Source organism: Petromyzon marinus, chromosome 26, assembly GCF_048934315.1.
Source record: "Petromyzon marinus isolate PM22_M1 ecotype Great Lakes invasive population chromosome 26, UKy_Petmar_22M1.pri1.0, whole genome shotgun sequence".
NCBI lineage: Eukaryota > Metazoa > Chordata > Hyperoartia > Petromyzontiformes > Petromyzontidae > Petromyzon > Petromyzon marinus.
The window spans coordinates 13,577,980-13,591,150 of record NC_133692.1 but is presented as its reverse complement, the minus strand read 5'-3'; the positions used below and the strand labels follow the sequence as shown (position 1 = coordinate 13,591,150).

The 13,171-nt window shown below is 43.4% G+C and overlaps 1 protein-coding gene across 4 annotated transcripts in view; it reads right to left on the bottom strand.

Annotated features, from left to right (window-relative positions):
• LOC116946286 (carbonic anhydrase-related protein 10-like) overlaps nucleotides 1–13,171 on the bottom strand; it is a 378,302-nt gene that overhangs the window by 34,481 nt on the left and 330,650 nt on the right. For all 4 annotated transcript variants that reach the window (XM_032961344.2, XM_032961345.2, XM_032961347.2 and 1 more), the window contains 2 exons: nucleotides 12,043–12,138; nucleotides 2,747–2,819 (listed from right to left, as the gene is read on the bottom strand). In XM_032961344.2, coding sequence (XP_032817235.2) covers nucleotides 2,747–2,819; nucleotides 12,043–12,138 — 169 coding nt within the window. The remainder of the gene's footprint in view (nucleotides 1–2,746; nucleotides 2,820–12,042; nucleotides 12,139–13,171) is intronic.

Below are 13,171 nucleotides of genomic sequence, written 5' to 3'. Positions count from 1 at the left end.
TCCACACGGTGAGCCACTTCGTTGAGCTATCATTCATGGCCAAGTCGCTTCTGAAAAAGAGCTATACAGCTCAGTGGGCCTTACCTGGAAAAATAGTTCAGTGACTAGTGTTGGTGTATTTGAATGCTTTTGTCTACCGAAGCAACTTATTGTGACCACGCGCTCATATGCACACCTGATCCAGACACCCTCAGCTCTCTGTTGTGTGCAAACACTCACCCCACTCTCACAGAACCGACTCCATGAGAATCATACCTATTTGCATGAACCCTTGCAGATATAGCCACATTTACACGTTGATTTAGAGAGGTGTTTATTATTATTTCGCGTTTTTACCCAGAAAAGCCTCGCTAGTTTCTCAAGGCTATTTTTCAGGAGGGTCATGCAAGGCTTTAACAGTAGGGGGCGATGTTACTGGTGCTGTATGACCCCAACAATAATTTTCAGGCAATTTTTCAGAATCCCAGATGCTTGGTCAATACCGGTTATATTGTATGTTTTTTTTTGCACAGTGGCCTCTAATCTGTTCATTATTGTGTTTCCATTGATCTTCATCAGCGATTTAAATATACACATGTGATAAGAGGATAATGGGTCTATAATCGTCCTTTTGAATATATCGTCCTTTTGAAGAAAGCGATGATTGAGGCATCAAGCCACGATTGCAGTTTTATCTACCTGTAAACATTTCACTAATAAGCCCTGGCAATATTATTCAATCTACGTGGGGGGTACTCGTTGCCTGCTCACTCTCTGCGATTTTTCACGGTCAGCCACTTCGGCGCATCGACCTCAATTCGGAAATGTCCTGTAAAATGTACGAACCGTAAAGCACGGCACCTTCACACCAATAGCCCTCATGTTATACGAGTGGCACAAATACTAAATGTGCTCATTAAATCTATATTGCGGCTCCATCTCCACCGTAGTCATCTCACCTGCACGTTCAAAAACATTGTCCATGCTGAATGAGCGTCCGGACCATGTAGTAGCAGCAACACTATAACCTTAATATTCTTAGCTCTTTCGGTAAAGTCACGTTGAAGGGAAACAATAAAATAATAAAATATATGAAACACTCTTTGGTTCTATTCGGTAAAGTCATGTAGGTAAAAATAAAATAACAAAAAATCACGACGTTTCTGCCACAACACAAGTTGGCTTCATCAGGTGAAGGGACTGGACTGTCCAGAGGACAGCTTTGGAGTGAAGACAGCAAGCCCAGTTCGCGTTCTCACGACTATAACCTTCGTCTATGTCAGGGGTCGGCAAACCTGCGGCTCCGGAGGTGCCTGCGGCAGTACTTTAAGGACCGCCGCTTCATTGCACTTATTTATTACGGACCACCATCTCTTATTCACGTTGCATTACGGCTCTTGAAATATTGGGTTTTTGTTGACTGAATTCGACAAGAAAAGGCTCATTATTATTATTTTGGTTGCCGACCCCTGGTCTAGGGCATCATTATTGATTGTTGGCAATTTCATCATCATTAGTCCACCTATCATCATCATCATCTTCACCAATCCATCATCAATCCAATGAGCATCATCTTCGTAATCATTCATGCATCATCACCAGCATCAATACATCACCTGCAATGTTATTAAAGCATTTCTGTAATTACCACAACACCCACTTCCTGGTGCTCTTCATACCCATGAATAATCGGAGGAATTCACTGAATGACTTTTACTGTTCACGACCACTTCTGGATAATACAGTCTTACCTGCAGATAGACGTATGTGATAGGAGGAATCGTTTCGTGGATAGTAGGATTTTCTACAGCTAGATGCAGGCCATGGTTAACAGAAATTGCGGATAACAGGAATGTGTAAAAGAGGTGGTTTGCTCCACAATCACGAATCAAACTGGAGCACTCTTTAAAATTGTAACACTCCCAGATGATGCCCAGCACATGTGACTCCTCCTGTCCTAGCACATTGTGTTTTACGATGGAGAGATGTTAACTACCTCGCCTGGTGTACAAGAGGTCGTGGGTTCGATCCCTACCCTGACGCCTGCTGTATATTTGGAGTTTGCGTGTCTCTCTCCCTGTGGTTGTGTGGATTTTTCTCCGGGTCCAACGGTTTTCCCTCCACATTTATAAACATAAGTTTAGAGTATTTGGCTTTTAGAATGTCAACATGATGATCAGCCACTTCGTTGAGCAAGTGTTTGTGGCCAGGTCACTTCTGAAAAAGAGCTACATAGCTCAGTGGGCCTTACCTGATAAAATGAAAATAGTTTATAGTTTAAATTTCGATTTAAAGCTTTCGTGACTGCAAGGATTCATCTTCTTTGGTTCTTTCGGTAAAGTCACTCCAGTGCTGTCCTACCAGACAGTCTCGTCCCTTCACCTGATGAAGGCCGCTTGTGTTGTGGCCGAAACGTCGTGAGAATATTATTGTTATTTTATCAATTTATTATTTTATTCTCATTCTACGTGACTTTACCGAAAGAACCAAAGAAGAGTTTATAGTTTAGTTTACTTTCAATGGGGATTATTGAATGCAAACATTGGGGGATGAGGTTCGCGCATTGATAACACTTGTGGGGGATGGCGCATTGATAACACTTGTGCCTCACAGCAAGTACGCCTTGGGTTTAATTCTCAACTTGGGCGACTCTGTGTGGAGTTTGTAAATCACCTGTAAACAAGCAGAATAAATAATACATTTTAATGGAAAGGTCCAATGTTGGTATATTTTTCTCCCGCACAACAGACAATTAAGAGCCCCTTACTTTTGTATGCGATTCTTGTTATGGTGTCTCGGTTGAGCAGTCTGTCCAAAAACCGGTTAGTAGTCTCCGACACCTGCACGTCAGCAAAGTTGGGGGGGTGTTGTATATGGCCCTTTTTCCACAATATCAACAAGAATATTTGCCGATATTTTTTTAGAGAAATAATAAATGAAAACACGCAAGCGCAGCAAACACAGATGGAAAGCGTCAAAAGGCCGTAAAATATAAATAAATAATAACCTATCGGGCCAGAGAAGGGTTATTGGCTATCGGAGAATCGCCAGATTGCCAAGGGACGATTTACCATGACCTGCTGACATAATTTTGACAGTTCACAAACATGCCCAGGGTCAGAGGGCACAGACCGAACACTGGGCAAGCAAACAGCAGGATTGATGTAAAGCAGCACCCGGGGTCGCCGAGAGTTCGCCCCTTTTGTCAGCCCGCAGATATAGCCAAAGCCAACCGCTAAACCATTTTTTTCCCCTTCATTGCTATTAAAGTAACGTGAAAGTTCAAAATCCAACAACAGGAATAAGCTAAAACTATCGATCCTCCCGCTCACTCCAATTAAAAACCAGGCCACAAGCTACATCAATGAACCATTACCCATCTATTAATTCAATACGAAATGTTATTTCCATCTTTAATAATTTCTACACAACTTGACCCGAAGCATATGGCAATCAGAATTTTTCCTAAGTCAAAACGAATTCTCTAACCTCAGGACATAAGCAAATAATAATAATAATAATGCAGTGTTAACTCAAGGGTTAGAGAGAGAGAAAGAGACCCCGGCCGCCTTTGTCTTCCCGCAGCGTGGGAGAGCAGGAATAACACCAGAGACAAGAATTATCGCAGGCCATCTGCGCCCTCGGAAGAGCGATGTCACAATAAACACACACCCGTGCAAGCAGAGAGGGGGGGAAATTCCTTAGAGCCGCGCAGAGCGCGTCAGCGAAGCCGAGCGGACAAGTAATTAAAACAACAACACACAATACATAAGAGTCATACATAACATTAATGTTAACGTTATTCACCGTAAACTATATTCCGTTTATATAACCTTGAAAACACCAAGGGATACGAATTCCCAGGATCAAGAAACTTATCTCTTGGCTCAGGATATCGGAAATAAAATGATATAAATGATAAAGCTTACACACGGAATGATGAAAAAAATAAAACTGAGGAAGGGCCAAGATAACGGGGTGAATTAAAACCTTGTTGAACATGAAACAAATGATATTTGAGCGATGGTAAACCGAGGGCAACGGAGAGAGAGAGCCTCCCGGCCGTCTTTGTCTTCCCGCAGCACGTGATAAGAATATGCATTCGCTCAAGAGAGCACCTTCCCTTGAAATAAAATCGAACACCACGATGGAAAACTAACACAACAGACCTTGAGTCACATACAGAATCATAACTGTAAGTGGTACGATACCAAACTATGATGGAATAAAATGTTAACTTAAAAACCTTAACACAACCTTTGTGCGTCGGAAAAAGTCATACAGGGGGAAAACTCGCCCCTCCCTCTCGCACAGGCAGACAGAGAGACGCCTTCGAGACGATTTGTAACATTACTCATTGTTTTTTTCGGTAAAGTCACGTATGTAGAAATACCATAAAATTACATTAAAATAAATCAATCACAACGTTTCGACCGCAACACAAGCGATCTTCATCAGGTGTAAAAAACAAATAGCGGGGGAACATATAGGGTGACATCAACGCAACACATAGTGAGCGTTAAACTGTACGGAGGTAAATACAATAAGAAGATGAGAGACGAGAATTCAACAAACCTAAGAAAAAAATATGCGATGCAAAACCAGTCAGGCCAACAACACAGTTAGACACTTGCCTGGCGGACCACGAATTTCAGAAGAGTGCTAAATTTCGTGTTCATCCTCTGGGTTGAACATACCAGCATAGACAGAGTGAACAAATACGAGGTACAAGGCAGAAGAGGCAGGAAGAGGAAAGACGGACAGAGAAGCAAGAATAAGGGCCGGAGGGATGAACAGAGGCTTAAAATAAGCAGTAGAGGTGGGGGGAGGGGCCGAAGAGAGCAAGGGGCACGGCAGCAGAAGAGGGGGGAGGGGTAGGAGAAAGCAAGGGGCGCAATAAGTTTAGGACAGAATTGTAAAGGTAACTTCCCCGTAGAAGTGGGTTAATAAAGAATCAAAGCTTTCGTGACTGCATAAATTACTCATTGGTTTTTTTCGGTAACGTCACGTATGTAGAAATACCATAAAATTATATTAAAATAAATCAATCACGACGTTTCGACCGCAACACAAGTGATCTTCATCAGGTGTAAAAAACAAATAGCGAGGGAGCATATCGGGTGCAACACATAGAGAGCGTTAAACTGCACGGAGGTAAATACAACAAGATGAGAGACGAGAATTCAAACCTAAGAAAAAAATTACATCATGCAAAACCAGTCAGGCCAACAACACAGTTCGATACTCTTTGGTGCTATTGGGTAAAATCACGTAGGTGAAAATAAAATAACAAAGAATCACGACGTTTCGGCCACAACACAAGCGGCCTTCATCAGGTGAAGGGACGAGACTGTCTGGAGGACAGCGCTGGAGTGAGAGAAGCTACGCTTAGATCACGACCTTTAAGCTGTGTGAGAAGAAAAACACAAAGCGCCTTGACAAAGGAATTAGCATATCATTTAGCATTGAAATGGCTCAGTGAAATAGCTAAGTTAAAGTATACACATCCGCAGAGGTACCCCTTGACAAAGGAATTAGCATAGAATTTAGCATTGAAATAGCTGAGTGATTAGCTTGTAACTGGTCACAGAAATAGCTATGTTAAAGTCAGAGCATATACATTCACCGAGGCACCTAGTACTCATCAAACAGGAGAATTTAGCGAAACACAACCACGCTCAGACAGCGGACCTTTAAACTGTGTGCGAGCAAACAAGATGTTCTGACAAAGAAATTAGCATAAAAATTAGCATTTGATTGGCGGATTTTAGGAAAGAGGTGGTGTACGTGCCGGTTGACTTGCCGTTTGGCGCGGGGGGGGGGGGGGAGTTTACCTATTGTTGGTGTGAAAAGGGAATTTATAAGAGCTGCGAAAGTTTGGGGTACCACTACTTGAAAAAATATACTGTACCATTGAAATTAGTTTAATGTTTAGTTCGATTTAGAACATCTTTCCAATGGTTGCTTAATTTGAAACCATCCTCTCGGTTGAAATTGTGTCTGTGTTTGTAGATCTGAATTGCTTCATGAACAAATCTCTGATAAAAGCCCGTGGGTTTGCAAAGAACCTTGGTATCGGAGAAAATTATATCGTGATCCCCCACAGTGTTGTAACAGTGATCAGCCACGGCAGAAGAATTCGTTTTGCCGTGTTTCAAATCTGATTTGTGCTCGCGAATGCGGTCAGAGACATGTCCCTTTGTCTCCCCAATATACAACTCAATTTGTAAACCCCGGGGTACTGTAAATCAGGAATGACATCCTTCACGGATGGGATCAGATCACGAATTTCGTGTAACACAGTTAGACACTTGCCTTGCGGACTACGAATTTCAGAAGAGTGCTAAATTTCGTGGTCATCCTCTGGGTTGAACATACCAGCATAGACAGAGTGAACAAATACAAGGTACAAGGCAGCAGAGGTAGGAAGAGGAAAGACGGACAGAGAAGAAAGAAAAAAGGGCTGAAGGGATGAACAGAGGTTTAAAATAAGCAGTAGAGGTGGGGGGAGGGGCCGAAGATAGCAAGGGGCACGGCAGCAGAAGAGGGGGGAGGGGTAGGAGAAAGCAAGGGGCGCAATAAGTTTAGGACAGAATTGTAAAGGTAACTTCCCCGTAGAAGTGGGTTAATAAAGAATCAAAGCTTTCGTGACTGCATAAATTACTCATTGGTTTTTTCGGTAACGTCACGTATGTAGAAATACCATAAAATTATATTAAAATAAATCAATCACGACGTTTCGACCGCAACACAAGCGATCTTCATCAGGTGTAAAAAACAAATAGCGAGGGAGCATATAGGGTGACATCAACGCAACACATAGAGAGCATTAAACTGCACGGAGGTAAATACAACAAGATGAGAGACAAGAATTCAACAAACCTAAGAAAAAAATTACGTCATGCAAAACCAGTCAGGCCAACAACACAGTTAGACACTTGCCTGGCGGACCACGAATTTCAGAAGAGTGCTAAATTTCGTGTTCATCCTCTCGGTTGAACATACCAGCATAGACAGAGTGAACAAATACAAGGTACAAGGCAGCAGAGGTAGGAAGAGGAAAGACGGACAGAGAAGAAAGAAAAAAGGGCTGGAGGGATGAACAGAGGCTTAAAATAAGCAGTAGAGGTGGGGGGAGGGGAAAGAGGAGGGCAACAGAACCATGCCGTAAATGACACACACTGACACACATATGGACACATATACGGACACACACTCCAGACCACGACACACAGCTAAATCAAAAGGAGCTCCGCCTTGTAAGGAGGAGCCAAGGGGAGAGATTTTGGCATATAAAATAGGACGCTACAGCATTGAATTGAACTCATTAGCTAGCGGACAAGCTCAGCGACCAGCGGACCAGCTCAACTTATCCCTGCAGAAGAAGATCCACCACCACTGACGCAGAAGAAGTTTCTACAACTCGCCAGAATGGCAAGATTCGCTGTTTAGCGACAGGTTACACGGTGCGAATCTGCCATCAGAAGGAGCATCGCAACAAACGTATCGCCCAGCGCCAGATAGCGTGCAACCAGCAAGCATCACGACAATGACACAACCGTGCCAGCGACCAGCAGACGAGCACCATCTACCGATCGTGCAACACGGCCCGCTACGAGAGAGCCGTGAGCCAGCTACCTACCGACGGCGCACCACCATCGCCGACAGCTGCAGCAAGCTGTGATCGCCATCTACCGACGACCATCGCAACTACAACGTGTCAACCTGTCAACCTACGTCAGCCGAACCCGAATCGACGACTGTGAGAGAAGAATCAACTGATACGTATGACGCACACTGCCCCCCACCACACGACAAACCAGGCGTCTGCTTGACATAAATAATCAATTCCGAACACTGACTACTCAACACAATCCATATCTCTCACCCATACACGAGTCCAGAACAAAAGCCTAATCCTCAAAACGTGAACCATCAGTGGCCGTGAAAGCATCGCGACAGATCAGGTGATAACAGTCCGTCGTTCATAAGTACATTAATAATATTTCTTCCTTCTTAATTCTTTTGTCTTGGGTTGTACTTCAAATCGCATAAATTACCAACAGATCCATCAATACGAATTAATCCTTGACACTCATTGGTTTTTTCGGTAAAGTCACGTATATAGACAATAAAATTATATTAAAACAAAAACAATCACGACGTTTTGATCACAACGCAAGCGATCTTAATCAGGTGTCAAGAACAAATCACGGAGGTAAATACAACAAAAATATGAGAGACGAGAATTCAACAAACCTGAAAAAAACATTATGTGGAGCACATCCAGTCAGGCCAACAACACAGTTAGACACTTCCTGGCGGACCACGAATTTCAGAAGTGTTAAATTTCGTGTTCAACCTTTGGATTGCACATACCAGCATATATATAATGAAAAATACGAGGTACACGGTCAGAAGAAATACATATACAAGTCCACCAAGAGGTAAGAAGGGAGGAAAGACGGAGAGGGAGGCAGAGAGAGAGGAGGGGGGGGGGGGCGGAGGGATGAACAGAAGCTTAAATAGGAAATACGGTTGGAGGGGGGGAGGGGCCAGAGAGCGGCAGCTCAAACACGCACATCTTACACATACAAAACGGCAGCTCAAAAAAGACCACCTCTTGTAAATACAAAACGGCAGCTCAAAAAAGGGCACATCTTACACATACTTACAACGGTCAAGAACAAATCACGGAGGTAAATACAACAAAAAGATGAGAGACGAGAATTCAACAAACCTGAAAAAACATTATGTGAAGCACATCCAGTCAGGCCAACAACACAGCTTTAATACTTTATAATCCTTGACACCTTCACCACGGAGCTACGCTCAAGGGGCGGGGGGGGGAGAATAGCGTGTCCAACCAGGTTTCCTTATCAGGCAACTTGGTCCACAATTAATAAAAAATTGGCCCAAAATAAGAATCTCAAGGGAAAAAGCACACCCCATCACACACCCTCACTCCAAGCCATCTCTGTAATCATATAATCTTGCCGATTGATCTATTGATATATTTGTGCCTTTAGGAATAATAATTGTTTGATTGCTTTTCGTATGAATACTGTCGCATAATATTAAGGACTTTATTCATATTTTCCATATGCTCGTGTTACACTGCATAATAACCAACTGCTCCGTGACCCAAAGTGAAACAACGTGATAAGAATTGCCTTGAAGGTCTATGAATGGATGCGGTATGAATCAATGTGCTGTTGTCAAAGTGAAACCACACAGTCGTTGATGATACTGTATTGATACTGTGTTGAAATTCCAAGATTGAGAGTTGCATCTTCTAGAGTTAAAGTTTAGTTAGAAAATAAAATTGATTAACGCAGAAGTGGCTGTGTGTTCTTTCCTGAAATTTATGCATAAGAACTGTATTCTGCGCCGAGATGTGAACTTGGAGACCTGGCTGAACACACTAACACACTCAGTAAATGGTAAAGCGAGAATAATTGTATTATACTGATCGATAATGTGAAGTTAAACAACGATGCCGAGTTTCATCTGACATGCTTACAGTACCTGCATAACTGCATACGATTAATTGCATTATCCCGATTTATAACCGACCCTCGTCAGCGAGGCGGAGCCTAATTATCGGCTCGCATTAGCATAACCACACACACTCGCATAAATTAATACAATTATCTCCCGAATTAGCATAATTCATACGCATAGTTACACAGATTAACATAATTTAGGATAATTACGCATTTTTTAAAATGTCATTTAATTTTTATTATTTTCATCAAATTTTCATAACCTACATATACAACAGGGGGAAACGCATGACAGCTCGCATCTGAAGAAGCTTCAATAATTAACATTTTGAAGTCATGCCACGCTGCTCATGAATACCAAACCAAACCTCTCAAGTTGAACTGAGGAGCTGCGACGAGTGGGTAGAGGCGTGAGATTGACTTGTGAGGGGATGTGGGGGGGGCAAGGAGGGGGATCGCGATGTTTGCCCCGTGGTGGCGAGATAAGGTGTCATCTCCCTCGGCTGATACGCGGGAGGTCATGGGTTCGATCCTGACCCTGATGATGGCCCGTTGTACATCTGGAGTTGGCATGTTCTCTCTCCCCGTGGTCACGTGGATTTTTTTTCTAGGCTCCTCCAGTGTTTGCCCTAAAAATGCTTGGATTATTTGGCTGCTATAAATTCCCACGAGTGATGATGATGGTAAAGCCACTACGATGTGTGGCCAGGTCACCTCTGAACAGGAGTTAATGGCGCAGAGGGCTTTACCTGGTAAATAAAACAGTAGTACTCGTAGTAGATTTCCATGCCATTAAAATGTTTGAATCATTACTTCTCCATCGATAGCATTAGTCCTTCACTGAATGTACAAGATTTGAGAAGTTTAACATAATTTTGCCTCACTCCTTAACGAAGTGAATATGTAATCTTAAGAAGTTGGTGCGTATTAGGTTGGGAAGTTAATATCATTGACACCACCGCACCTCACCATCACTCCCTTCTGCTAGATCTTCCGGCTATTGTGGTACAACAGATCATTATAATTGTTTTATATATAACAAAAATATGTGCAGCCAACACTTTTGCCATTTCAGGCAGAATTCGCATCTCCCACTGTGTAAAAACTGTGAAGGCACTAAAGGTACAATTGAAAAATTATACCAGTTCACGTGAAGCCTTAACATGCACATACAGGTACGATGTCACATCGGCTCTGGAGGAGATCCTATGAATAGCCCAGAATGGCTCAATTTATTGTCTGAATAACCCAAGGGCCGCGCGAGTCTGTGGACTTGATCCTTCGCTCCTCCGTCCCACCTGTCATCCCTGTCCCCCCTTCCTTGTGGTGAGGGCAGTCACTGTACATGTAGTCATCGACTTACGAACACCCGACTTACGAACGCCCGCACTTACGAACACAGCTGCACTTACGAATGGCCGCACTTACGAACGCCCACACTTACGGACACCTGGACTTACGAACACCTGGACTTATGAACACCTGCACTTACGAACAACTGCACTTACGAACCAACTCGCACCTGCCTCATGCTGGGAGTGCTTGTGTGTGTGTTTGTGGGCATTTAAATATGGTAGATTACTGTGGTCCAACTTACGAACGGGTCTCAGGAACTAAATGTGTTCATAAGTCGATGACTGCCCATACATGTTTGACTGATGCAAGAGATCTGCCACTCACAGAATACCCTGTTTCCATGTTGACCCCCCATGAGGTCACGCATGTATTTTTGATGGTGGCTCTGGAGCAGTGGTGTGGGTAACCTGTGGCCCTTGCAGCCCCTCATGGTGGCCTTGCTCACGGTGTCGAGGGGCGATGCGTGGGGTCGTGACAAAGCACGATGCCAAGCCTGCGGCCCACTGAGGTGCAGGAGGGCTGCTCATGGGGCCCCACTGACTAGAGTCTGGGTTGTCCATCACTGCCCACGGTGACGAGATGTTAACTCCATCACCTGGTATACAGGAGGTCGTGAGTTCGATCCCGACCCTGATACCTGCTGTATATTTGGAGTTTGCTTGTCTCTCTCTCTCTCTCCCTGTGGTCACGTGTATTGTCCTCAGGGTCTTCTGTTTTTTTCCCCCACATCTAGAAACATGCATTTAGAGGATTTGGCTGCTATAAATTTCCACATGGTCAGCCCACGTGATGTTCAGCCCAGCTATCATTTGTGACAGCCAGATCTTCTGAAAAAGAGCTATACAGCTCAGTGGGCCTTACCTGGTAAAATAAATAGTTTAAATAGTATTTTTTTATAGCTTATTTAGTAAAGTATTAAAGTGTATCGCTCTGCCTGATAACAGTGGTTCACATAGTCCAGTTGGCGCTGGCTTGATCTACAAACTCTGTGGTGGAGGAACAGCCTCTTGGTATAACGTGCTACAATGAGTATTGGTCACGTTTATGTGCACAAATATTTCTACCCATTTGTGATGGACATTAAACCCATAGTCGGGTAGAATATACATAATCTATAAAAACGACAACGAAGACGAGCAATAAGACTGTTAGTCATTTCTGCAAAAAAAATTCCGATAACAAAAAAAGAATTAACAATTACCTTCATAAAAATGGTGACGATGGTGAGTCCTGCTGGGTTGCGGGCTGCGTCCGACACGTTTGTGTAGAGCTCGTGGTTGTAGTGAATTAGCTGCACCTAGAAAAAGCAACCGAGTGTCAGTGCCTCACAATTCACCGCCACCGTTGCAACGTGCAAGGATAACAGAGGGTGAAACTTTACACGAGCAGGTACTTTTAATGTGTGTGCGTGTGTATGCTGAACTTATTTCGCACTGTACATAGCCAACCGTGCTAATCGGTTTAATACTTAACACTGCAGGATACCACTTGGTGAGACAAACACGCAAAGAATGTAAAAGACACGTGGAAAAGCGATTAAGAATCCACCACTGCCACTCACACAATATTATTTGGACTCCTGGAACAAATTTCAATGGGTGGGACTTCATTAAGTTATTGAAAAAAGAGGGCACACACTTCAAAGTGTGACCAAGCGATCAACTGATGAGACGAGGGAAGGGATATGGATTGCTGGCGAGGGAAGTGAGGGAGATGAGGGAAGGGAAGGGACACGGATTGCAACTGTGCACGTCTGATAGCAGAAAAGGCAGAAAGTGGGAATTAAGATACAGTACACTCTCGATTAATCTGCGCTAATGACGGGGATGGCTGCAGATAATTACAAATTGCGGATAATACAAAAATATAACCATTTTCCATGGATCTCTATGCCAAAAATTAACAATAGACCGATCGAAGCACGTGCTCAGTGACAACACTTTCCTGCTCCCGCGCAGAATACTCAGCCCACTAAGTGGACAGCAGCAGAGCCACACCAATCAACATCAATCAAACTCTGCCCACTGTTGTAAAGATAGGCAACTACTGTACTATAGAGGCAATCGCGTTTATTTCCAATTCACCAGAGCACATATTTCTTTGGTTTAAGCACGTGACTTGGAATAAACATTTCCAAGAAAAACAATGTATAATTGTGTTTAGATTATTAATTTGGGCTGACGGGAAATTCCATTAGTAATTAATTTACGTCAAAATCTCAGGTGTGCGTGGTTAATCTGCAAATCGGACAAATGGCACGCAGATTAATCGAGAGTCTACCGCACCTTCATCTCGCATCGTAATTTAACAATGGCACTGTCGCGACCGTC